Below are 25,213 nucleotides of genomic sequence, written 5' to 3' on the forward strand. Positions count from 1 at the left end.
GGAGGTGGTAGAGCACTAATAGCTGCAACAACACAGCTAGCTAGCTAGGATACCTACTAACTGTCTACCATTGAAGAGAGACTACCCATGACCTCCATGCTGTGTGGACTAGTGTGTGTGGTCCTGCTCTCTGGGCTCACTGCACTGGTAGGGGGACAAGGTTAGTCAGTAGTATAGCTAAGACAACAAATACTATTCATGTACAAGAATATATAGGGTAGACTAAGGGTAAAGAAAATTAATTATAATTATGTATAATGTTATGCAGTATTATGGTTGAGTTTAAAAGATTGTACATGCACTTGACCTTTTTGGACGACCAGGTCAATAGAGTCAGTGTTGATGGTGTTTGAATGTTTGAATGTTTAGGGGCAAAGGTAGATCGAGAGCCTCGGATGCATTTCTTGGAGCAGATTGTGGTAGTGTTTCTTTTTGTATACGAAACTTCTGTTATGGTTGATATTGATGCATGTGTCTGGCTTGGTTTGATGTTTGGTTCCATGCAGTCTACCTGACTCTGGGATCTGACCCTATCATCACTGATAATACTGAGATCCTCATCACTGCCATTGGAGAGGATGGTGGTCTCCCTTCTCTCACCTGTCACACTGACCTCACTACCTGCTGTAGAGGTGGTGACAACAATGATAATAGAGGGCTAGGACAGTGGACGTTTCCTGATGGGAGTGTGATACTGCGCAATGGTGCCTCAACGACTGCTGGACAGCAGTTCTACATTAACAGGAATGCACCTCAGGTCATCAGACTATATCGTAGAGAGGCTAACAACCCCATCACTCCAACCGGGTCCTACTGTTGTACTGTACCAACTAGTGGAGGAGAGATGACCCTCTGTGCTAACCTGGGTGAGTGCAGGGGAGTAAATTATTAACATTACCTTACTTCTGTGTTTTATGCCACCCAGCTAGTATATGTCACGATTCACCCCCTTCATGAGTTCATGAAACCATCGCATTTCTTTGTCCCCTCCTATATACAGTTGCACCAGTCTGTTCTGATAATCTCCCGACCATCTCTAATGGAGGCATAACCTATGCTGGTGGGTCCACTGACAACAGACCAGTGGGTGCTACAGCTAATTACAGCTGCTTTGGTCCCTACACTCTGGTAGGAGAGGCAGTGAGGACTTGTGGGAGTGATGGAGAGTGGAGCTCAACACCAGCTCCAGTGTGTCAGCGTAAGGAATCACTGAATGTATACGTTGAGTGTGTATACCTGCTTCCATAGTGATAATCTGCTCTGACCTACCGTCACTGACAAATGGGAACATTGACTATGGTGGTGCTGGATCCACTAACAGCAGACCAGTGGACACTGTGGCCACCTACACCTGTAACCCTGGCTACACTCTCAATGGAGGCACCACCAGGACTTGTGGGAGTGATGGAGTGTGGAGTGAGCCAGCTCCAATGTGTCAGCGTAAGTGGAATGGACTTTGTACTGTTTGTTTGTTGAGTGTATCGTCTCCCATACAGCTGATTGCCCTGACTTACCCTCACTGACCAATGGGATGATTATGTACAGTGCTGGATCCCCTGGCAACAGACCTTTCCTCTCTAATGCTGTGTACTCCTGTAACACTAGTTACACTCTCACTGGAGGTACTCTCATTGCAGGTACCACCAGGTTCTGTGTGAATGGAGGGAGCTGGGATGGGTCACCTCCAAGTTGTCAAGGTGAAGTGGAATTGAATTTGTACTGTAAATTTGTAAATACCAGGAGCATATGAGGGGATGGAGTGTCTTACTATACATAGTATTGCGGACTCATTATCGTATACCACATTTCCTTAATTGTTTGTAATGTGCTAAAGTGCTCTGTACATGTGTGGCTGATAACGTGTTTGATATATCGTATAGCTGGTAATTTTCGTGGGGCAAAATATTCGTGGTTTTCGTTGTTGAAGGTCTGACCACGAATATTTTACCCACAAACGAAGCGACCTTGCCTACCTTTACCTACAATCCAAGCAGCAACCACGAAAATATTATCCACGAAATGTCTCAATATTGCTGAACCACGAATATTTTGTCCCCCGAAAATTACCCGCTATATGGTAATTAATTATCATTAATTGTACATTCAGGAGCAGATTACAGAAGGAGCATCTTACGTTGGGAATCGCATCTCGTTCAAGTTTGCAACGCATGACCTTATATGCAAAACCGCTAAGTGGGTGATAATCATCAGCGGGCGAGTGCTAATTAAGCTGACGGTGCACTTTTACCAAGCATAGGTCAATAAAAGTGAAAAGCTACAGCTAGCTAGTTAGCTATAGGCCTGGTAGTAAGCTCTTTCTTCTAAGAACCCAAGTAAGACTCCCTACTGCAAAAACAAAACGCCTAGTATGTGTTAGTCTAGGTCTAGCAAACTTTATCTTTACAAGGATATGCTCCTCTTTCAAAACTTTCTGTGTACCTCACCAATGACAGTATCTTCCATGATGCATACCAACATCCATCAAAGACCTAGCTATTCGTTTTAGCTCTTCTAGCTCAACCTAGCTCTCCTGCTGCTGCACTACAAAATCTGTTCATAATGATATTCACAGGCTGACTGCGATCTGTAACTTAAGGCAATGTGGCGTTTAAGAAAACACATGAGATACGATTTCCAAACCCATGCAGAGTTAGACGCTCCTTCTGTAATGTGCTCCTGGTACAGTGAGCAGCACTTAGCGGTTTGACATACCGTATAGCGCGAAATTGAGGCACTTATATTTTGTGGAATGGCCTCGATCTAAAAGCATTTCTTTGCATAGTGTTCGTAGTTTGACTGCTTACCGGAAGTTAATCTTTGCTAACAATTTTGGTGGACTTAATTTTCGTGTAGGATTGCAGAACCCACGAAAACAGTGAAAATTAAGCCCCTCGAAAATTTTGTGCTATACGGTATATGGCATAATTTGTAATAAGTAGACGGACGATACAGAATCAGCGTAGTAAGACGCTCCATCCTCTCATATATATATATGCTCCGGATATTCAGGAGCTTGTATTGATTTACCACCACTAATGAATGGAGGCATTAACTACACTGCTGGACTTCCTGATAGGAGACCTATTAATACCCTTGCTTTGTTCACCTGTGACAATGGCTACACTCTCACTGGAGGGAGTTTCAGAGCCTGTCAGAATGATGGAACCTGGAGTGTATCACCTCTAACCAGCTGTCAAAGTAAGTTCCACTACATCTAACAGTTGCTTCACCCAGCGAACACAGGACTCACTGAACCACCCACCACCTGTCCTGACCTGATTGCTCTGACCAATGGAATGATCAGCTACAATATGGGGACTGCTAGTCTGAGACCAGAGGACACTGTGGCCACCTACACCTGTAACACTGGCTACACTCTCAATGGAGGCAGCATCAGGACTTGTGGGAGTGATGAAATGTGGAGTGGGTTAGCTTCAACTTGTCGAGGTGAGTTCTGTAACTTTTATACAGTTTGCGTTTGTGATCGAATATACGTGAATATTGTTAGAATCATTTCTGTAGTTATATCTACACAGTGAACACAGGACCCACTATCTGCTCTGACTTACCCCCACTGACCAACGGGATGATTATGTACAGTGCTGGATCCACTAACAACAGACCTCTCTTTTCTGGTGCTACACACTCATGTAACCCTGGTTACACTCTCACTGGAGGGGATGCCACCAGGACCTGTGTGAGTGGAGGGATCTGGGATGGGTCATCTCCAACTTGTCGAGGTGAGTAAATGGACTTTGTACTGTTTGTTTGTTGAGTGTATCGACTCCTGTGCAGAGATACCTTGTTCTGACTTACTCCCACTATCTAAGAGTGGAATTGAATTTGTAACTGTTTATTAATTATTCACTATTTCAGGAACTTGTTCTGATTTCCCACCACTAATGAATGGAGGCATTACCTACACTGCTGGACTTGCTGACAGCAGACCTATTAATAGCATTGCTACCTTCACTTGTGACAATGGCTACACTGGAGGGGGTTTCAGAGTTTGTCAGAATGATGGGACCTGGAATGGAACAGCTCTCACTTGTAAATGTAAGCTAGTACAATGAACTCTAACAGACTTACAATCCCCCACCCCCACAGTACCTCCTGTCTACGTTTCCGTGGGAACCACCAACTATGCTGTTATGAACTCACAGATTACCATAGACACCATCGGAGATACCACTGAGACAGCATTGACTTGCAGAACTGACTCAACTATTTGCTGTACAGGACAAGATAATCCCAATAGTGCCAATGGATTAGGAGATTGGCTACTACCAAATGGAACAGCTGTCACAAGGAGTCTGGACATTACTGATTCAGACACTGATCTACTGTACAGTGTTGGAGATACAGGTGCACTCAGACTCCATCGTCGAGGGTCTGTGTCAGGCCCCACTGGCTCCTACTGCTGTGTGATTCCTGACAATACTGGAGTAAATATGACATTCTGTGTGCAGTTAGGTAAGTGGGTCTGTGTTATCATCCATATGTTGTGTTTCAGTGACTGAAGTCATCGCTACCTCTCCTCCGAGTAAGTTAATTACCCTCTTTATGGACTATGTATACTAGCAACCTCCCACAGACCCTGGTAAAGCTAGCAATACAGGAGGTGTGGTGGCAGGTGTAGTCATTGTGTTACTCATTCTAACTGTCATTGTGGTGGGTATCATTGTCGGGGTCTACTTCTGGAGGTAAGACTATCATCAGAATGTGTGCATGTAATAATGTGTTGTTTTGTGTACAGGAAACTTCGTGGCAATCAGACCAAGTACAGCCCCTCCCCACGACATGCCCCTCCCCCTCACCCCACCCCCTATCAAGTATCCTTCAAGAAGAGCAATGAACAAAATAGTAAAGCCATCATCCAGAAAACCACCATTGAGAAAGTTACTATCGAGAAAGTCACTATTGAGAAAGTCACTATTGAGAAAGTTGACGGTAAGAAAAACAACTTTTTACTATTTTTACCCGAGACGCGCGTGGGGGCGGCCACGGGTATAGTAGTCAGTTGGTTTGTTTGTCTGTTTGTGTATTCTGAATATACTCACCTGGATATCATAGCGCTGCGTTTACAGCATGGATAGCCTTCACACAACAAGTTGTTAGTTTTAATAGTGGCAGATTTTAAAGCTTCAATGTCGAATAAAAGCTAAGAAGCTTGAACTTGCACGTTGGTTGCATGGCTAGCTGCCTGTGGCCTTTATTCGAAGCAATTATTATGATAGTATTGTTTTGGAAGGCTTCTTTGCTGACTCTGTTAGTTTACTGTGCTGTCCAACTCAGTATACATCACTGCATTTATTGAACAAGTATATTACTCCTCTGGTTTATATATAGCATGTCACCAGCCGAGGGTTAGCATTTTGTACTATTTTTGTGTCCTGCATTAATTATATACTGAGCTTTTGTTTAACTTTCAGCCAACTATTTGTCTATATTTCAGAGCCTAGTATAGTAGAGTTTCCTAGTGATACTCATGTGACGGAGGGGGAGGAGGTGTATCTGAGGGTGAAGGTGGGAGGTCACCCTCCACCCAGTCTCACCTGGTACCACGATGGTAGGAAGGTGACTGCAGACTATGCCACAGAACTAGACCAGGACGGTGGATTATCCTTCCCTAGTGTGGAGACTAAGCATGCTGGTGAGTACAGGCTATAATGTACCTACAATGACATAAGATAACAGTGAATGTTTACTGTGCATATTGAAAACTAAGATTAATGTTTACATGACTCTGTACGTAGGTGTGTATAAACTGGTGGTTACTGGAGCCTCAGGGTCAACAACACACCAGGTCGTCATGGTAACAGTGATGAGTGAGGGTGGTGAGGCTAGTGAGGGGGTGGAGGGGGTGGACTACGCCCCCATACCTGTGACAGAGTTTGGAGCGTACGTGGCTGACCTCCATGCTGGCAGCAATAAGAAGTTCAAAGATCTTTACAAGGTAATGTTATACTAGCTGTGTGTGTGGGCGTATGTACCTTATCCACACACACACTCAGAATCTGGACAGTGGGGAGAGGGGTCATCCAGTGATTGTTTCAGTGACTCCTGAGAATAAACTCAACAACAGATTTGGCAACATTGCTGTGTGTGAGTGTATATCCTGAGAGTTAGCACATATTAGCAGTTGTGTGTACACTGGCAGATGGAGGTCATAGCACTGTGTGTGTGTGTTCTCATATCTCATACTAATCACACCTATTCCTGCAGATGATGACAACCTCATTATCCTAGACCCCATCCCTGGACAAGAGGACTGTCAGAGTGACTACATCAATGCCTGCTATGTAGACGTGAGCTAGTGTGTGTGTTGAGCTCTTATTTTAATGTTTCAATGTTTTTATTGTTGTGACCATTACAGCACATGTATACATTGTACATCTGCTTATGATTACTTGAGTATACAATGAAACCTTAGCTCTCTATATACTGGCCCTCTCATTCACTGCAAGTATACACACACACTTGCATAATTATGCTTTGTGTGCGCATGCGCAGCGATGTATACAGTATGTTTGTGTGCGTATCTGTGTGTCTGTACTAGCTATCCCACTCTTTTCACCATTCCCTGCATGCAAATGTATTAATAGTCTGCTAGTACTGTAGTTTCATCACTGTAAAGCTTAGGTATCAGCACCCACGGTTTTCATTATTGTATGGTATCTGGTACCAGCTCATGAATTTATTTCTTGTATTCTCAGGGGTACAAGAAGCCTAAAAGGTTCATAGCAACACAAGGTAAAGTCCTGGGTTACCAAGTGTGTACCATTACCTTATATGGGCATGAGGTAGTCCTTGTTTACCTTGTTGTGGGTACAGTTGAAACTGTAACTGATCAGCTAGAAAAACATTTGTTACTGTCTACTGCTACTACTGAGTATTACAAATGTTCTGCAAACCACTGTAACTTATTGCAGTAAAATTTCAGTGTAATGTTTTTCCCCTTCCAGGACCACTGCCAGGAACGCTGGTGGACTTCTGGCGTCTCATGTGGCAGGAGAGACCACCCATAATAGTCATGCTCACCAAACTCATGGAGAACAACAAGATCAAGTGCGAACAGTACTGGCCAGAGTCTGGGAAGAAGCAGTTTGGCCCATTCACAGTAGCCATTACAGATCAGCAGATACTGGCTGACTACACCATCAGGACACTGGAGGCTTCAGTGAGTTATTAGTACAGAGCGTTGCAATACCACGGCTTTATATTAAGAGAGTGGTAGATTATTATCAGCCTCTCTTCCCCTGCCTCTCTTCCCCTGTCTCTAGTTGGATGGAGATCGTCGTGTGCTGAGAGTCAAGCTATTTCATTTCACTGCCTGGCCTGATCACGGTGTACCTGAGTATGCCACGCCCATTCTTGGGTTCCATCGTCGGGTCCAGTCCCAACACAAGCCATCGAAAGGTCCTATTCTGATTCACTGCAGTGCTGGTGTGGGACGCACAGGCACTTACATTGCCATTGATAATGTCCTCGATCAGATCTCAGTTGATAGTCTCATTGATATTTCTGGTACCATTGTCAAATCTCGCAACCAGAGGATGAAGCTTGTACAAACACAGGTAGGTATACATCACTCTAATGCTATTGCTTCCATCATTGCTACCATTTTGATTCTACTGAGCATGCTCATTGCCCCTCTCCCTCTAGAACCAATATGTGTTCATCCACGATGCTATCCTGGAGTCAATGACATGTGGAGACACTCAGATCAGTGCTGGAGATCTGCGCAGACAGATACAGAAGATGTCATTAGTGCCCCCGGGTAAAACCATCTCAGATTTCCAATACTAGTTCCAAATTTTGGAACAAGTTACTCCCAATCCTAAAGAAGTTTGAAGTCCTATTGCTGTTAAGAATGCTGCCAGGAACAGGAACATGGAATACCTGCCACGTAAGGACTGCTGCTAACTGTGTACATTATATCCATTCACTGTGTCCCCAACAATAGCTGAGACCAGTCGTGTGATTCTGAAGGGAGAGCAACCTGACTACATTCATGCTGTGTTTGCTCATGTAAGTGTTCAACTACTAGAGCCCTTGACCTATTGTACTCTCATGGTCCCCTCCCTCCCTCCAGGGCTACAAGCACCAGAAGGCATACATCATTGCCCAGAATCCACTGGACTCAACTGTGCGTAACTTCTGGAAAGTGATCTTTGAAAGAAAGTGTGCGGCTGTTGTGATGTTGACTCCACTTAGTGAGAATGGGCAGGTAAGAGATGGTCTCCATTAGAGGTCCTCCCTGTTGAGTGTGTGTGTGTGTGTGTGTGTGTGTAGGAGGCATGCTCCCAGTACTGGCCAGAGAGTGGCAATGTCACCTCCTTCGGTGAGTTCACCATCGATAACTTGGGGGAGGAAACCAACACTGGGTTCATTATGAGGCAACTGAGCGTCCTCAATGAAAAGGTACGTCATGCATCTTTTTGTTGCCTTCAAACCTTTCTCTATTCTTTGTTGCAGACCCAAAAGACCCATCAATTGACTCAGTTCCACATCACTAACTGGAAGAGCAGTGGAAAGTGTGAGAACCTCAAGACTGTAACTGACGTCAATGAGGAGGTTATAAAGGTTCAAAGGAGGACTGGAAACAAGCCTGTACTGGTCCATTGCAAGTAAGTGCTGTAACCTTATATGGACATTATATATCCTCCCTATCCAGTGACACTGCGACCCGCTCTGGTATGTACTGCTCTGTAGCTACTACCATTGATCGTTGCAAGACAGAGGGAGTGGTGGATGTGTTCCAGGTGGTCAAGGCTCTCAGGGTCCACAAGCCAGGGGCAGTACCCTCAGTCGTGAGTTCATCTGCTGCTTACATGCATAGTGGGAATTATAAGCTTGTACCATTACAAGAGCCAGACCTTGTCTAGGGCCTGTACCAACTCAATACAAGATATTGTGAAAGCTTCAAGCGTCTGTATACTGTTGATTAGTGTCATTTGCAATGTAGTTTTGTACCATCATGTGTACAGTATTTGTGCATCAGTCAATATGGCTGCCACGTGCAGAGATGCTAGCCTCATATAAGGTCAAAGTTCACTATGAGATTGGCTTCCATTGCACTGAAGATGGGCTGTAGGGAGGCTACTATTTGAGGGCGGCCTTTATACAAGAGCGGCCTCTATCAAGCAAATACTGTAGTTAGTGTATCCCCTCACAGGACAACTACAAGGATCTGTTTGATGCTACTCTGGTCTACTTGGACTCCTTTGACAACTATGCCAACTTCCAAGATATTTGATGTATATACATGAACAAATTGTATAAAAACTCTGTTGAGTATAATAGATTTGTATGGACATGTCTGTAGAGATTGACTTCGATCCTTTTAATTTGTACAATCATAGAACTCTTTATTTTGTATAATCTGCACAGCTGTTTGTAATCACCCTGAATGGATTATAGAGTATTCACCCTGTGCGTTGAGCTTCATTGCACGCACACAGTGGCAAAACAAATACAAATTTTTTTTACCGTAACAACCTTATTATATAACATTATCATTATATGGGGAATGATTGTGAATCTATAAAGCAACGATTGTAGAAAACAGTGTTTTTTGTCGCCTTCGGAGTTTCAACTATAAGTTGCCTATTATTTCACAACCACTGTCTCATTAGCAGTTAAAGCAAGTCCATGAAAGTGTCTAGTTCGCTCAAACAGCTCTTTGTGTCCACACACACACACACACACACACACATTAAATCACCCTATCCCTGTTGCGCACGCACGGAGTAATAAACCAAATACCGTATAGCGGGTTATTTTATTCTAGAACATCATACGAAAACTAAAACTACGCTATCATAATGCTTTAAGCGTAACTATCCTGAGCTGTACAAATATTTAAAGTACGAAGTATTAAATTTTAATTGCAATTGGGCAGTTCATACGAAAATTTACACCAACGAAAATTATCCACTATATACAGTATAATAGCGCAGACATAACACGAATTTGAATTATTCCAGTTATTGTTTATTTTGTCACAGTGTGTACACAACATGTCATAGATTAAGGGAAAGTATCTAGATAACTATAACCAGTTTCTGTGAGCATGCTGACTGGTCTCATGTATAGGGATCCAATACCTGCAGGCAAAACACAAGCAGTTTCGATATAGGCTATAGCATTACTGTACTTGCAGCTACAGGGAGAAGATATACTAGCTGCAACAACATAATAATTATAGCTAGCTATAGGAATACCTACTAGGTCTAACTGTCTACCATTGAAGAGAGACTACCCATGACCTCCATGCTGTGTGGACTAGTGTGTGTGGTCCTGCTCTCTGGGCTCACTGCACTGGTAGAGGGACAAAGTGAGTCAGTAGCTAAGGCAACATGATGTACAAGAATGAGGGTAGTCTACAAGAGATATGTAAGGTGATGCATAAATAATTATTATGGTTGAGTTGTACCTGACCTTGGACGGCCAGGTAGAATAGATAAATCTAGATCTAAATAGAGTCGGTGTTGATGGTGTTGGAGTGTTCCGAAGGTAGACAGGGAGCCTCAAATGCACATTATGGCAAATCTTAGGAGCTATAGTGAACAATTTAGTCTACAGGCATCTCACCCATGCAGTGGAGGGTGGAACTGTATGACCTTCCTTGCCTCTCAGATAGTAGAGAAGCCAACCTCTTGTAGACGATGGTTGCAGCTGGGCCAATTCCTCTAGCAGAAGAGAAAACCAGCGGGGGTTCTATCTCCCTAATGCGCTCTTCGTAATAATTATATTCTTCTTCTCTAACTCATTCTTCCGATAGCATTGGGTCTGGGTGGAGTTGCGATAGCAAGGTGTGTGCTGGTTAAAACCCTAACAACAAAAATCCACTCTGCTATTTCTTACCCAGAAGCTTTGTGCGGCAATGTCCAAACGAGTACCATCCTCGGTTGGCTGCCCTGTGTTCGAAATGTTCGCCAGTTATACACGTAACAGGTTGTATACAGACCAAGTTCGATTTTCACATTGTGGCAGACTTCACTCAATAAAGGTTGCAGTCATAATTTCTCTTATCTCGAATCTCATTAATGGAAACCTCCTCGGAACAGCTAAGCGCATGTTCAACTGTGAATCACTGTCCACAAACACAGATTGTGGTAGTGTTTCTTTTAGGTCACTTGCCGTTTTTGCTTGTAATTGTCTACGAAACTTCTGTTATAAATGGTTGATAGATGCATATAATATTATGTGTCTGGCTTGTAATGTGATGCTATGTTTGGTTTCATACAGTCTACCTGACTCTGGGATCTGGTCCTAGGATCACTACTGACAATACTGAGATCCTCATCACTACCATTGGAGAGGATGGTGATGGTGGTCTCCCTTCTCTCACCTGTCACACTGACCTCACTACCTGCTGTAGAAGTGTTGCTGACAACAATGGTATGGGAGCACTGGGACAGTGGACGTATCCTGGTGGAAGTGTGATACTACAAAATGGTGGCTCAGCAACTGCTGGACAGCAGTTTTACATTATAAGGAATGGTCCTCAACTCATCAGACTGGCTTATAGAAATACTACCAACCCTGTCACTCCAACTGGGTCCTACTGTTGTACTGTACCAACTATTGGAGGAGATAGGACCCTCTGTGCTAACCTGGGTGAGTGGAAATATAACCAGTGCGTTTGTTTAACCATCGTATCATGCTCATAACCTTCACCTCTACAGTTGCAATCCCATGCCCTAATAATCTCACGGCCATCTCTAATGGAGCCATATCCTATGCTGGTGGATCTACTAACAACAGACCAGTGGGTGCTACAGCTAATTACAGCTGCTTTGGTGACTACACTCTGATAGGAGTGTCAGTGAGGACTTGTGGGAGTGATGGAATGTGGAGTGGGTCAGCTCCAACTTGTCTGCGTAAGTGGAATTATTTTATACTGTTTGTTTGTTTAGTGCATGTATTGTCCCCATACATACAGTTAACTGCCCCGACTTACCCTCACTGATCAATGGGATGATTATGTACAGTGCTGGATCCCCTGACAACAGACCTATCTTTTCTGGAGCTACCTACACCTGTGACACTGGTTACACTCTCACTGGAGGTACCATCAGGACTTGTGTGAGTGGAGGGATCTGGAATGAGTCACCTCAAACTTGTCAAGGTGAGTTCTGTAACTCTTGTGACAGTTTGTGTTTGTGAGTATATACGTGCATAAACACAATGAAAATTGTGCGAATCAAATTTCTGGTTGTAAATTGATGTTGAGGATCTCACATTTAGACACTAGTTGTACGTATTAAAACTGCCTCAGAAGAGCTACCGTATAGCGGGTAAATTTGGCGAGCCTAATAATGAAGGAGACTTTGATCATGGTGCATGTCACAATGCAATATACTGTAAGCTAAAACATTGGCGATTTTAGATTTTGGCAACCCTCATCACCCTGATTCACCAAATGGCCAAATTTACCTACTAGCTATACAGTAACAATAATTATAGATAGAGTAGAAAAGGGATTGGAAACGGAAGTATATACCCTCGAAGTACCATGCTGCTAAACATCAACTGTCATCTCATACTTGAGGCCATTTGGAACACAGGACACTATTTAGTTACATAGCCTTAGCTATATCATTCATAGGTACTTAGGAACACAAGCATGAAAAAGCGCTCTGTGTACCTCTAGCTACTTCACGACAATCGAGATTATATTTTCTTCGTTTCCAATTGATACCTACTATCAGGGGGCATGTGATTCAGTAATGGGGGTAGCTCTGAAATGTATGCATTGGACACAATAAGTTTCCCGGGCTTTTGCGAGAGTTATGAGGAGATACACGGATGGTCCCAGAGCCACTACGTAGACTTTATTGTAAAACATCACGTGAATCACTTCCGTTTCCAATCCTTCTCTACTCTATCTATGATATGATGTATTGTCATGTAAATAAACTGTAGAAACCTAGGACAAGGTTGCATGTGCACTTAGTGACTGAGTTAGATACTGTATCGGATGTGTCTATGACCCAAAGAGATACTGCTATAGTATCCTGACAATAGTTTCTAGTTATACGTTGAGTATCTCACACCCTACACAGTAGACGCAGAACCCACTACTCCTCCACCCACTACTCCTCTACCCACTGAACCACCCACCACCTGTCCTGACCTCACTGTACCAGCCAATGGAATGATCAGCTACAATATGGGGACTGCTAGTCCGAGACCAGTGGACACTGTGGCCACCTACACCTGTAACCCTGGTTACACTCTCAATGGAGGCACCACCACCAGGACTTGTGGGAGTGATGGAGTGTGGAGTGGGTTAGATCTAGATCAAACTTGTGAGCGTAAGTGGAATGAACTTTTTAATGTTTATAAGTTTATGTTGAATGACATCCTCCTATTTCAGGAACTTGTTCTGATTTACCACCACTAATGAATGGAGGCATTACCTACACTGATGGACTTGCTGACAGTAGACCTATTAATAGCATTGCTACCTACACTTGTGACAATGGCTACACTCTCACTGGAGGGAGTTTCAGAGTTTGTCAGAATGATGGGACCTGGAGTGGAACAGCTCCAACCTGTCAATGTGAGTTTCACTACATCTTAACAGTTGCTTCACCTTTCTTGATACAGTGAACACTGGACCCACTGAACCACCCGCCACCTGTCCTGACCTCACTGTACCAGCCAATGGAATGATCAGCTACAATATGGGGACTGCTAGTCTGAGACCAGTGGGCACTGTGGCCACCTACACCTGTAACACTGATTACACTCTCAATGGAGGCAGCACCAGGACTTGTGGGAGTGATGGAGTGTGGAGTGGGTCAACTCCAACTTGTCAAGGTAAGGAGTACAAGCTTGTGTGTTGATGGTTGATGATTGTGCTGTCTCCACAGCTACCTGTCCTGACCTCACTGTACCAGCCAATGGAGTGATCATCTACAGCTCTAGTACCACACCACGCCCTCAGGGAACCATGGCTACACAGAGCTGCTTGAATGGATACGTACCCTCCACTACCAGCACTGCTACCAGAGTGTGTGGAGCTGACAGATTGTGGAGTGGATCAGCTCTCATTTGTCAATGTAAGCTAGTACAATAAACTCTAACAGAGTTACAATCCCCCACCCCCACAGTACCTCCTGTCTACGTCTCCATGGGAACCACCGACTATGCTGTTATGAACTCACAGGTTGCCATAGACACTATCGGAGATACCATTGAGACAGCATTGACTTGCAGAACTGACTCAACTATTTGCTGTAGGAGACAAGATAATCCCAATAGTGCCAATGGATTAGGAGATTGGCTACTACCAAATGGAACAGCTGTCACTAGGAGTCTGGACATTACTGATCCAGACACTGATCTACTGTACAGTGTTGGAGATACAGGTGCACTCAGACTCCATCGTCGAGGGTCTGTGTCAGGCCCCACTGGCTCCTACTGCTGTGTGATAATGTCCATCAGTGGAGAGATCACCTTTTGTGTGCAGTTAGGTAAGTGTGATTGTGTTCTGATGACGTATAATTAATTACATGTGTTTTAGTGACTGAAGTCATCACTACCTCTCTTCTCATCACCAGTAAGCTAGCTGTCCTCTTTACTGCATGCATGGCCATGAACTAGCAACCTCCCCACAGCCACTACTGGAAAGGATACTGTACCCACTGGAGCTAACAACACAGGAGGTGTGGTGGCAGGTGTAGTCATTGTGTTACTCATTCTAGCCGCTGTCATTGTGGTGGGTATCATTGTCGGGGTCTACTTCTGGAGGTGAGACTATCATCAGAATGTGTGCATGTAATAATGTGTTGTTTTGTGTACAGGAAACTTCGTGGCAACCAGACCAAGTACAGGCCCTCCCCATGCCATGCCCCTCCCCCTCGCCCTACCCCCTATCAAGCATTCTTCAAGAAGAGCAACGAACAAGACAGTAAAGTCACCATTGAGAAAGTTGACGGTAAGAAAAATAGTATTTTGTACTATGTACAATTTTTGGTGTCTTTTAAATTTTCAGCACCAACTATTTGTCTATATTTCAGAACCTAGTATAGTAGAGTTTCCTAGTGATACTCATGTGACGGAGGGGGAGGAGGTGTATCTGAGGGTGAAGGTGGGAGGTCACCCTCCACCCAGTCTCACCTGGTACCACGATGGTAGGAAGGTGACTGCAGACTATGCCACAGAACTGGACCAGGACGGTGGATTATCCTTCCCTAGTGTGGAGACTAAGCATGCTGGTGAGTACAGGCTATAATGTACCTACAATGGCATAAGATAACAGTGAATGTTTACTGTGCATATTGAAAACTAAGATTAATGTTTACACGACTCTGTACGTAGGTGTGTATAAACTGGTGGTTACTGGAGCCTCAGGGTCAACAACACAACAGGTCGTCACGGTAACAGTGATGAGTGAGGGTGGTGAGGCTAGTGAGGGGGTGGAGGGGGTGGACTACGCCCCCATACCTGTGACAGAGTTTGGAGCGTACGTGGCTGACCTCCATGCTGGCAGCAATAAGAAGTTCAAAGATCTTTATAAAGTAATGTTATACTAGCTATGTGTGTGGGTCATAGTGGTGTTCGTATCATGATTTATCCACACACACACACACACACACACTCAGAATCTGGACAGTGGGGAGAGGGGTCATCCAGTGATTATTTCAGTGACTCCTGAGAACAAACTCAACAACAGATTTGGCAACATTGCTGTGTGTGAGTGCATATCCTGAGAGTGTGTGTGTGTTCTCATACTCGGTTTCCCACAGATGATGACAACCTCATTATCCTAGACCCCATCCCTGGACAAGAGGACTGTCAGAGTGACTACATCAATGCCTGCTATGTAGATGTGAGTGTGTGTATGTTGAGTTCATTGTTGTGGCCTTTACAGCTAGCATGTATACATTTGATATACAGCTTATGTATACATTGTACATCTGTGCCTTGAGTATAGTATACTGGCCCTTTCCTTCACTGCATGTGTATATTGTATGGCATCATTATCGGGCTTGTACTGGCACACACACACACATTGTATGCAATACTGTTACATAAGCTCATGTCTATTCTCAGGGGTACAAGAAGCCAAAAAGGTTCATAGCAACACAAGGTGAGGCCCTGGGTTACTAAGTGCGTTGTACCCTCACCTTACATGCATGAATACATGGGCATTGACGTATAGTCCTTGTTGTGGGTATACAGTTGAACTCCGGCTAGAAAACATTTGCAAAAGTTGCGAGATTGTAAATAGTATTACTTAGTCACTTTTTATTGTGGTTTTCGCTGCATGCATACTGGACAGATTTTTTGAGGTACTTTCGTTCAATCGAGTGACATACGATACATAGCTACATACAAACAGAAAGCTCCCCTAATTATGTTTTCTCCCTCTCCTCATACAGGACCACTACCCAATACCCTGGTGGACTTCTGGCGTCTCATGTGGCAGGAGAGACCACCCATAATAGTCATGCTCACCAACCTCAAGGAGAACAACAAGATCAAGTGTCAACAGTACTGGCCAGAGTCTGGGAAGAAGCAGTTTGGCCCATTCACAGTGGCCATTACAGATCAGCAGATACTGGCTGACTACACCATCAGAACACTGGAGGCTTCAGTGAGTTGCAATACCACGGCTTTATATAAGAGAATGGGATTATTATCCGCCTCTCTTCCCCTGCCTCTAGTTGGATGGAGACCGCCGTGTCCTGAGAGTCAAGCTATTCCATTTCACTGCCTGGCCTGATCACGGTGTGCCTGAGTATGCCACGCCCATTCTTGCATTCCATCGTCGGGTCCAGTCCCAACACAAGCCATCGAAAGGTCCTATTCTGATCCACTGCAGTGCTGGTGTGGGACGCACAGGCACTTACATTGCCATTGATAATGTCCTCGATCAGATCTCAGTCGATGGTCTCATCGATATTTCTGGTACCATTGTCAAATCTCGCAACCAGAGGATGAAGCTTGTACAAACACAGGTAGGTATACATCACTCTAATGTTAGTGCTTCTATCATTGCTGCCATTTTGATTCTACTGAGCATGCTCATTGCCCCTCTTCCTCTAGAACCAATATGTGTTCATCCACGATGCTATCCTGGAGTCAATGACATGTGGAGACACTCAGATCAGTGCTGGAGATCTGCGCAGACAGATACAGAAGATGTCATTAGTGCCCCCGGGAAAAACCATCTCAGATTTCCAATACCAGTTCCAAATTCTGGAACAAGTTACTCCAAATCCTAAAGAAGTTCGAAGTCCTATTGCTGTTAAGAATGCTGCCAGGAACAGGAACATGGACTACCTGCCACGTAAGGACTGCTGCTAACTGTGTACATTATATCCATTCACTGTGTCCCCAACAATAGCTGAGACCAGTCGTGTGATTCTGAAGAGAGAGCAACCTGACTACATTCATGCTGTGTTTGCTCATGTAAGTGTTCAACTACTAGAGCTCTTGACCTATTTTACTCTCATGGTCCCCTCCCTCCCTCTAGGGCTACAAGCATCAGAAGGCATACATCATTGCCCAGAATCCACTGGACTCAACTGTACGTAACTTCTGGAAGGTGATCTATGACAGGAAGTGTGCGGCTGTTGTGATGTTGACTCCACTCAGTGAGAATGGGCAGGTAAGAGATGGTCTCCATTAGAGGTCCTCCCTGTTGAGTGTGTGTGTGTGTGTGTAGGAGGCATGCTCCCAGTACTGGCCAGAGAGTGGCAATGTCACCTCCTTCGGTGAGTTCACCATCGATAACTTGGGGGAGGAAACCAACACTGGGTTCATTATGAGGCGACTGAGCGTCCTCAATGAAAAGGTACGTCATGCATCTCTTTATTGCCTTCAAACCTCTCCTATTTTTTGTTGCTTCCATGCAGACCCAAAAGGCCCATCAATTGACTCAGTTCCACATCACTAACTGGAATAGCAGTGGAAAGTGTGAGAACTTCAAGGCTGTAACTGACGTGAATGAGGAGGTTATAAAGGTTCAAAGAAGGACTGGAAACAACCCTGTACTGGTCCATTGCAAGTACGTACGAGCACTGTTACCTTATATGGACATTATATAACCTCCCCTATCCAGTGACACTGCGACCCGCTCTGGTATGTACTGCTCTGTAGCTACTACCATTGACCGTTGCAAGACAGAGGGAGTGGTGGATGTGTTCCAGGTGGTCAAGGCTCTCAGGGTCCACAAGCCAGGGGCAGTACCCTCAGTTGTGAGTTCATCTGCTGCTTACATAGTGGGAGGCTTGTACTATTACAAGAGCCAGACCTTGTCTAGGGCCTGTACCAACCCATACCAGGTTGTCCTCTAATACAAGATTGTGAAAGCTCAAGTCAGACCTCTAACTATAGTACGTAGGGGCTGATTACATTTACATTTTGTACATCCATAATTATTTCCTACTAAGCATAACATGCACAGTCGGTGCATGTGTAGTCAGTGTATGCATGTGTTAATGTAGTGGCATGTCTAACGGGAGCTTAGGGGACTTGAACACTTGGCCTCCCATGCAGACACCATGAAGCTTAATCTCTAGCTATCAGCATAGTTCTAGCTGCACACACAGTTCTATTGTACTACGCTGGCCATTACTAAGTCATAACCACAGCCAATTTAGCATGCACAGTGAGCAATAATTCATGACGATGACTGCCATGAGAGATTCAATTCACGTGCAGGACTGTTTTTAAGCGCTCCTCTGCTTCACTTTCTAGAAACGCCTCTGTAATGTGCCACTCCCACTCACAGGACAACTACAAGGATCTGTTTGATGCTACTCTGGTCTACTTGGACTCCTTTGACAACTATGCCAACTTCCAAGATATTTGATGTACATGAACTACCCAAGAAATGAACAAATTAATTATGCATGAACTCTGTTGAGTATAATAGATTTGCATGTCGGAATAATTTATAGAGATATTAATTTATACAATCCATAGAGCTCTTTATTTTGTGTAATCGGCACAGCTGTTTGTAATCACCCTGAATTCAATGAATGGATTATAGAGTATTCACCCTGCATGTGCGTTGAGCTTCATTGCACACCACAGCACAGCGACAAACGGATACAATAACTTTTTACTGTAATGACCTTATTATATAACATTATCATTATATGGGGAATGATTGTGAATCTATAAAGCAACGATTATAGAAAATAGTGTTTTTTTGTCACCTTCGAAGTTTCAACTATAACTGGCCTATTATTTTTCAACCATGCACTGTCTCATAGCAGTTAAAGCAAGTCCATGAAAGTGTCTAGTTCGCTCAAACAGCTCATTTTGTGTCCACACGCACACACACAAATCACTCTATCCCTGCTGCGCACGCACGGGGTAATAACTTCATGTTTTCAAATATCGTATAGCGGGTTATTTTATTGCATGTAGAGCATCATACGAAAATTAAAACTACGAAATTATTCTATCACAATACTTTCAACGTAACTATCCTGAGCTGTTAAAATACGAAATGTTAATTTTTAATTGCAATTGGGCAGTTCATACGAAAATTTACACCAACAAAAATTACCCGCTATAGAAGGGTATAATATAGCGCAGTTATTGTTTATTTTGTCACAGTGTACACAACATGGCATAGGGTTAAGAGAAAGTGTATCTCTAACTATAATAGTTAATCCTGTGAGCATGCTGACTGGTCTCATGTAGGGATCCAATACCTGCAGGAAAAACACAAGCAGTTTCGATAACAAGGCTTAGCAGTCCTGGTATAAGTTACAGGGGAGGGTAGATCTATATTGTATTATAGCTGCAACAACACTGTTAGCTAGCTAGCTAGGGATACCTACTAACTGTCTACCATTGAAGAGAGACTACCCATGACATCCATGCTGTGTGGACTAGTGTGTGTGGTCCTGCTCTCTGGGCTCACTGCACTGGCAGGGGGACAGCCAGGTGAGTCAGTAGCTAATAATAATATCATTGTGGCTAAAATGTATAGCTAGCTAGATTAATTGATGGTGGTGATTGTTTGGTTCCATGCAGTCTACCTGACTCTGGGATCTGGTCCTAGTATCACTACTGACAATACTGAGATCCCCATCACTACCATTGGAGAGGATGGTAGTCTCCCTTCTCTCACTTGTCACACTGACCTCACTACCTGCTGTAGAAGTGGTGCTGACAACAATGGTAATGGAGCACTAGGACAGTGGACGTTTCCTGATGGGAGTGTGGTACTGCAAAATGGTGGCTCAATGAATGCTGGACAACAGTTCTACATTACAAAGAATTCACATAAGCTGATAAGACTGGCTCGTAGAGAGACTACCAACCCCGTCCCTCCAACCGGGTCCTACTGCTGTACTGTACCAACTACTGGAGGAGAGATGACCCTCTGTGCTAACCTGGGTGAGTGGAATCAAATTATTATCATTGCTAGCCAGATGTGTTCACCCCTTTCATGAGTTCATAAAACCATCCCAACTCTCCTCATGTTCAACCTTTGCAGTTCCTCCAATCCTATGTTCTGATGATCTCCCGACCATCTATAATGGAGCCATAACCTACGCTGATGGATCCACTAACAACAGACCAGTGGGTGCTACGGCCACTTACAGCTGCTTCAATTCCTACACTCTGGTTGGAGTGTCAGTGAGGACTTGTGGGAGTGATGGAGAGTGGGGCTCAACACCAGCTCCAGTGTGTCAGAGTAAGGAATGACTGGCTGAATGTGTAATAATGTGTACGTTGAGTGTGTTCCTGTAGTAACCTGCTCTAACCTACCCTCACTGACAAATGGAAACGTTGACTATGGTGATGCTGGATCCACTGACAACAGACCAGTGGGCACTGTGGCCACCTACACTTGTGTCCCTGGCTACACTCTCAATGGAGGCATCACCAGGACTTGTGGGAGTGATGGAATGTGGAGTGGGTCAGCTCCAGTGTGTCAGCGTAAGTTGAATGGACTTTGTACTGTTTGTTTGTTCAGTGTATCATATCCCATACAGTTAACTGCCCTGACTTACTCCCACTGATGAATGGGATGATTATGCACAATGGTGGATCCACTAACAACAGACCTTTTCTCTCTAGTGCTGCACACTCCTGTAACCCTGGCTACAATCTCACTGGAGGTACTTTCTTTGGAGGTACCACCAGGATCTGTGTGGGTGGAGGGATCTGGAATGGGTCACCTCCAACTTGCCAGCGTAAGTTCTGTGTGAGGTTACACACGTAAAACCAATGAAATATCTGGTTATGAAGCTGGTTGTGAAGTAAACGTAGTTATGTTGAGTATTTCATACCCTACACAGTGAACACAGGACGCACTGATCCTCCACCCATCACCTGTTCTGACCTGGCAGCTCTAACTAATGTAATGATTGGCTACAATATGGGGGCTTCTAATCTGAGACCAGTGGACACTGTGGCCACCTACACCTGTAACACTGGCTACACTCTCACTGGAGGCAGCACCAGGACTTGTGGGAGTGATGGAATGTGGAGTGGTGATGTTACAGTGTGTCAAGGTAAGGAGTATACAAGCTGCATGCGTGTAGTGTGTTGATGGTTTATATACTGTCTCCACAGCTACCTGTCCTGACCTCACTCTACCAGCCAATGGAGTGATTATCTACAGTCCAGCTAACACTTCCAAACTAGAAGGAACAGTGGCTACACAGAGCTGCTTGAATGGATACGTACCCTCCACTACCAGCACTGCTACCAGAGTGTGTAGAGCTGACAGATTGTGGAGTGGATCAAATCTCACTTGTCAATGTAAGCTAGTGCAATGAACTCTAAAATAACAGACTTACAATCCCCCACCCCCACAGTACCTCCTGTCTACGTCTCCATGGGAACCACCAACTATGCTGTTATGAACTCACAGGTTGCCATAGAGACCATCGGAGATACCAATGAGACAGCATTGACTTGCAGAACTGACTCAACTATTTGCTGTACAGGAAAAGATAATCCCAATAGTGCCAATGGATTAGGATATTGGCTACTACCAAATGGAACAGCTGTCACTAGGAGTCAGGACATTACTGATTCAGACACTGATCTACTGTACAGTGTTGGAGATACAGGTGCACTCAGACTCCATCGTCGAGGGTCTGTGTCAGGCCCCACTGGCTCCTACTGCTGTGTGATTCCTGACAATACTGGAGTAAATATGACATTCTGTGTGCAGTTAGGTAAGTGGGTCTGTGTTCTCATCCATTATTGATTATGCTGTGTTCAGTGCCTGGAGTCAACATTACCTCTCCTCCAAGTAAGCTAATTGTCTCCTTAATTTATTGACCATGTACTAGCAACTTCCCCACAGCCACAGCCACTACTGGAGGGGAAACTGAAGCTAGTAACACAGGAGGTGTGGTGGCAGGTGTAGTCATTGTGTTACTCATTCTAGCCGCTGTCATTGTGGTGGGTATCATTGTCGGGGTCTACTTCTGGAGGTGAGACTATCATCAGAATGTGTGCATGTAATAATGTGTTGTTTTGTGTACAGGAAACTTCGTGGCAACCAGACCAAGTACAGCCCCTCCCCACGCCATGCCCCTCCCCCTCGCCCCACCCCCTATCAAGCATCCTTCAAGAAGAGCAACGGACAAGACAGTAAAGTCACCATTGAGAAAGTTGACGGTAAGAAAAACAGCATTTTTGTATTATTTTAACTATTTTTGTGTCTTACATATAGAGCCTAGTATAGAAGAGTTTCCTAGTGATACTCATGTGACGGAGGGGGAGGAGGTGTATCTGAGGGTGAAGGTGGGAGGTCACCCTCCACCCAGTCTCACCTGGTACCACGATGGTAGGAAGGTCACTGCAGACTATGCCACAGAACTGGATCAGGACGGTGGATTATCCTTCCCTAGTGTGGAGACTAAGCATGCTGGTGAGTACAGGCTATAATGTACCTACAATGGCATAAGATAACAGTGAATGTTTACTGTGCATATTGAAAACTGTTTACATGACTCTGTACGTAGGTGTGTATAAACTGGTGGTTACTGGAGCCTCAGGGTCAACAACACAACAGGTCGTCACGGTAACAGTGATGAGTGAGGGTGGTGAGGCTAGTGAGGGGGTGGAGGGGGTGGACTACGCCCCCATACCTGTGACAGAGTTTGGAGCGTACGTGGCTGACCTCCATGCTGGCAGCAATAAGAAGTTCAAAGATCTCTACAAGGTAATGTTATACTAGCTGAGTGTGTGGGCGTATGTACCTTATCCACACACGCACACACACACACACACACACACACACACACACACACACTCAGAATCTGGACAGTGGGGAGAGGGGTCATCCAGTGATTATTTCAGTGACTCCTGAGAACAAACTCAACAACAGATTTGGCAACATTGCTGTGTGTGAGTGTATATCCTGAGAGTTAGCACATATTAGTAGTTGTGTGTACACAGGCAGATGGAGGTCATAGCACTGTGTGTGTGTGTTCTCATATCTCATACTAATCACACCTATTCCTGCAGATGATGACAACCTCATTATCCTAGACCCCATCCCTGGACAAGAGGACTGTCAGAGTCACTACATTAATGCCTGCTATGTAGACGTGAGTGTGCTCTGTTTCGATGTTTTTATGTTGAGGCCTTTAGAGTTATGTATACATTGTACATCCGTGTCTAAGGACTTGTGTATACAATGAAACCTTAACTTTCATTTACTATATATATTGTATGGCATCGTTTTTGCATTGTATGCAATATTGCATGGTATACCCCAGCTGGTGCTAGCTCATAACTATTTCTATTTCTATTCTCAGGGATACAAAAAACCTAAAAAGTTCATAGCAACACAAGGTAAAGTCCTGGGTTACCAAGTGTGTACCATTACCTTATATGGGCATTGAGGTAGTCATTGGTTACCTTGTTGTGTGCACAGTTGAAACTGTAACTGATCCGACTAGAAAAACATTTGCAAAAGTTGATATAGGATTGGCCGGGGGAAATAACAAAAAGCGTGGAAATTGGCGAGAGCATAACTCCAATCCGTTTGTGATGAAGCTCCCTACACAGGCACGTATAATTATATAGGCAGCCCATTAAATTTATACTAGTCAGCCTATTATCTATCGTATAGCGGGTGAGGGTATTGCTTTGCATGAACCTCAAAAATGTATACCTATATATCACAAAAAGACTGCTATTACGTGAAAATACCCTCAAAATAATGAAAATAAATGGTAAAAGCGACGTATACATACATTATACACAAACATACATACATACACTCCACGTATAAGTCGCTAGTGTGAGGCTCACTTCACTCGCCTAATAATGTCTTCTCCCTCCAGGACCACTGCCGCGAACTCTGGTGGACTTCTGGCGTCTCATGTGGCAGGAGAGACCACCCATAATAGTCATGCTCACCAACCTCGAGGAGAACAACAAGATCAAGTGTCAGCCATACTGGCCAGAGTCTGGGAAGAAGCAGTTTGGACCATTCACAGTTGCCATTACAGATCAGCAGATATTGGCTGACTACACCGTCAGGACACTGGAGGCTTCAGTGAGTTGCAATATCACAGCTTTATATAAGGGAATGGGATTATTATCATCCTCTCTTCCCCTGCCTCTAGTTGGATGGAGACCGCCGTGTGCTGAGAGTCAAGCTATTCCATTTCACTGCCTGGCCTGATCACGGTGTGCCTGACTATGCCACGCCCATTCTTGCATTCCATCGTCGGGTCCAGTCCCAACACAAGCCATCGAAAGGTCCTATTCTGATCCACTGCAGTGCTGGTGTGGGACGCACAGGCACTTACATTGCCATTGATAATGTCCTCGATCAGGTCTCAGTCGAAGGTCTCATCGATATTTCCGGCACCATTGTCAAATCTCGTAACCAGAGGATGAAGCTTGTACAAACACAGGTGGGTATACATCACTCTAATGCTATTGCTTCCATCATTGCTGCCATTTTGATTCTACTGAGCATGCTCATTTCCCCTCTCCCTATAGGACCAATATGTGTTCATCCACGATGCTATCCTGGAGTCAGTGACGTGTGGAGACACTCAGATCAGTGCTGGAGATCTGCGCAGACAGATACAGAAGATGTTATCAGTGACCCCGGGAAAAACCATCTCAGAATTCCAATACCAGTTCCAAATTCTGGAACAAGTTACTCCAAATCCTAAAGAAGTTCGAAGTCCTATTGCTGTTAAGAATGCTGCCAGGAACAGGAACATGGACTACCTGCCAC

At 44.4% G+C, this 25,213-nt stretch overlaps 2 protein-coding genes and 1 pseudogene across 4 annotated transcripts in view; all 3 read left to right on the forward strand.

Moving 5' to 3' along the window:
- Positions 1 to 19,010, forward strand: LOC135334773 (uncharacterized). Of its 2 annotated transcripts, XM_064530082.1 has the most exons (29): positions 1 to 160; positions 507 to 866; positions 1,001 to 1,198; positions 1,249 to 1,440; positions 1,497 to 1,697; positions 3,010 to 3,198; positions 3,244 to 3,447; positions 3,537 to 3,740; positions 13,388 to 13,573; positions 13,621 to 13,833; positions 13,887 to 14,075; positions 14,127 to 14,489; positions 14,540 to 14,575; positions 14,634 to 14,766; positions 14,820 to 14,953; positions 15,036 to 15,233; positions 15,337 to 15,536; positions 15,621 to 15,711; positions 15,765 to 15,847; positions 16,072 to 16,108; positions 16,401 to 16,615; positions 16,686 to 16,979; positions 17,068 to 17,311; positions 17,369 to 17,433; positions 17,498 to 17,632; positions 17,690 to 17,818; positions 17,880 to 18,031; positions 18,086 to 18,221; positions 18,758 to 19,010. In XM_064530082.1, exons 1-29 carry the CDS (start codon positions 88 to 90, stop codon positions 18,836 to 18,838), a joined length of 4,935 nt encoding a protein of 1,644 aa, XP_064386152.1. In that variant the 5' UTR covers positions 1 to 87; the 3' UTR covers positions 18,839 to 19,010. The 2 variants fall into 2 exon arrangements, with proteins under 2 accessions (XP_064386152.1, XP_064386154.1); XM_064530084.1 differs by lacking the exons at positions 13,388 to 13,573; positions 13,621 to 13,833; positions 13,887 to 14,075; positions 14,127 to 14,489; positions 18,758 to 19,010 and adding exons at positions 3,877 to 4,056; positions 4,108 to 4,473 and having other exon boundaries at positions 5 to 160; positions 18,086 to 18,335.
- Positions 5,750 to 9,839, forward strand: LOC135334814 (receptor-type tyrosine-protein phosphatase S-like; annotated as a pseudogene).
- The window catches only part of LOC135334780 (uncharacterized), a 16,536-nt gene continuing 1,372 nt past the window's right edge, over positions 10,050 to 25,213 (forward strand). The window contains exons 1-19 of one of the 2 annotated variants that reach the window (XM_064530098.1): positions 10,050 to 10,339; positions 20,017 to 20,382; positions 20,483 to 20,683; positions 20,740 to 20,928; positions 20,985 to 21,185; positions 21,291 to 21,506; positions 21,568 to 21,756; positions 21,813 to 22,178; positions 22,226 to 22,255; positions 22,310 to 22,439; positions 22,493 to 22,626; positions 22,682 to 22,879; positions 22,974 to 23,173; positions 23,268 to 23,358; positions 23,479 to 23,561; positions 23,772 to 23,808; positions 24,303 to 24,517; positions 24,588 to 24,881; positions 24,970 to 25,213. In XM_064530098.1, the coding sequence (XP_064386168.1) occupies positions 10,267 to 10,339; positions 20,017 to 20,382; positions 20,483 to 20,683; positions 20,740 to 20,928; positions 20,985 to 21,185; positions 21,291 to 21,506; positions 21,568 to 21,756; positions 21,813 to 22,178; positions 22,226 to 22,255; positions 22,310 to 22,439; positions 22,493 to 22,626; positions 22,682 to 22,879; positions 22,974 to 23,173; positions 23,268 to 23,358; positions 23,479 to 23,561; positions 23,772 to 23,808; positions 24,303 to 24,517; positions 24,588 to 24,881; positions 24,970 to 25,213 (3,457 nt within the window). In that variant the 5' untranslated portion in view covers positions 10,050 to 10,266. Of the gene's footprint in view, positions 10,340 to 19,566; positions 19,927 to 20,016; positions 20,383 to 20,482; positions 20,684 to 20,739; positions 20,929 to 20,984; positions 21,186 to 21,290; positions 21,507 to 21,567; positions 21,757 to 21,812; positions 22,179 to 22,225; positions 22,256 to 22,309; positions 22,440 to 22,492; positions 22,627 to 22,681; positions 22,880 to 22,973; positions 23,174 to 23,267; positions 23,359 to 23,478; positions 23,562 to 23,771; positions 23,809 to 24,302; positions 24,518 to 24,587; positions 24,882 to 24,969 lie in introns of those variants that run through there. The other variant, XM_064530097.1, reaches the window with a different exon arrangement.

This window comes from Halichondria panicea, chromosome 4 (genome assembly GCF_963675165.1).
Source record: "Halichondria panicea chromosome 4, odHalPani1.1, whole genome shotgun sequence".
Lineage (NCBI taxonomy): Eukaryota > Metazoa > Porifera > Demospongiae > Suberitida > Halichondriidae > Halichondria > Halichondria panicea.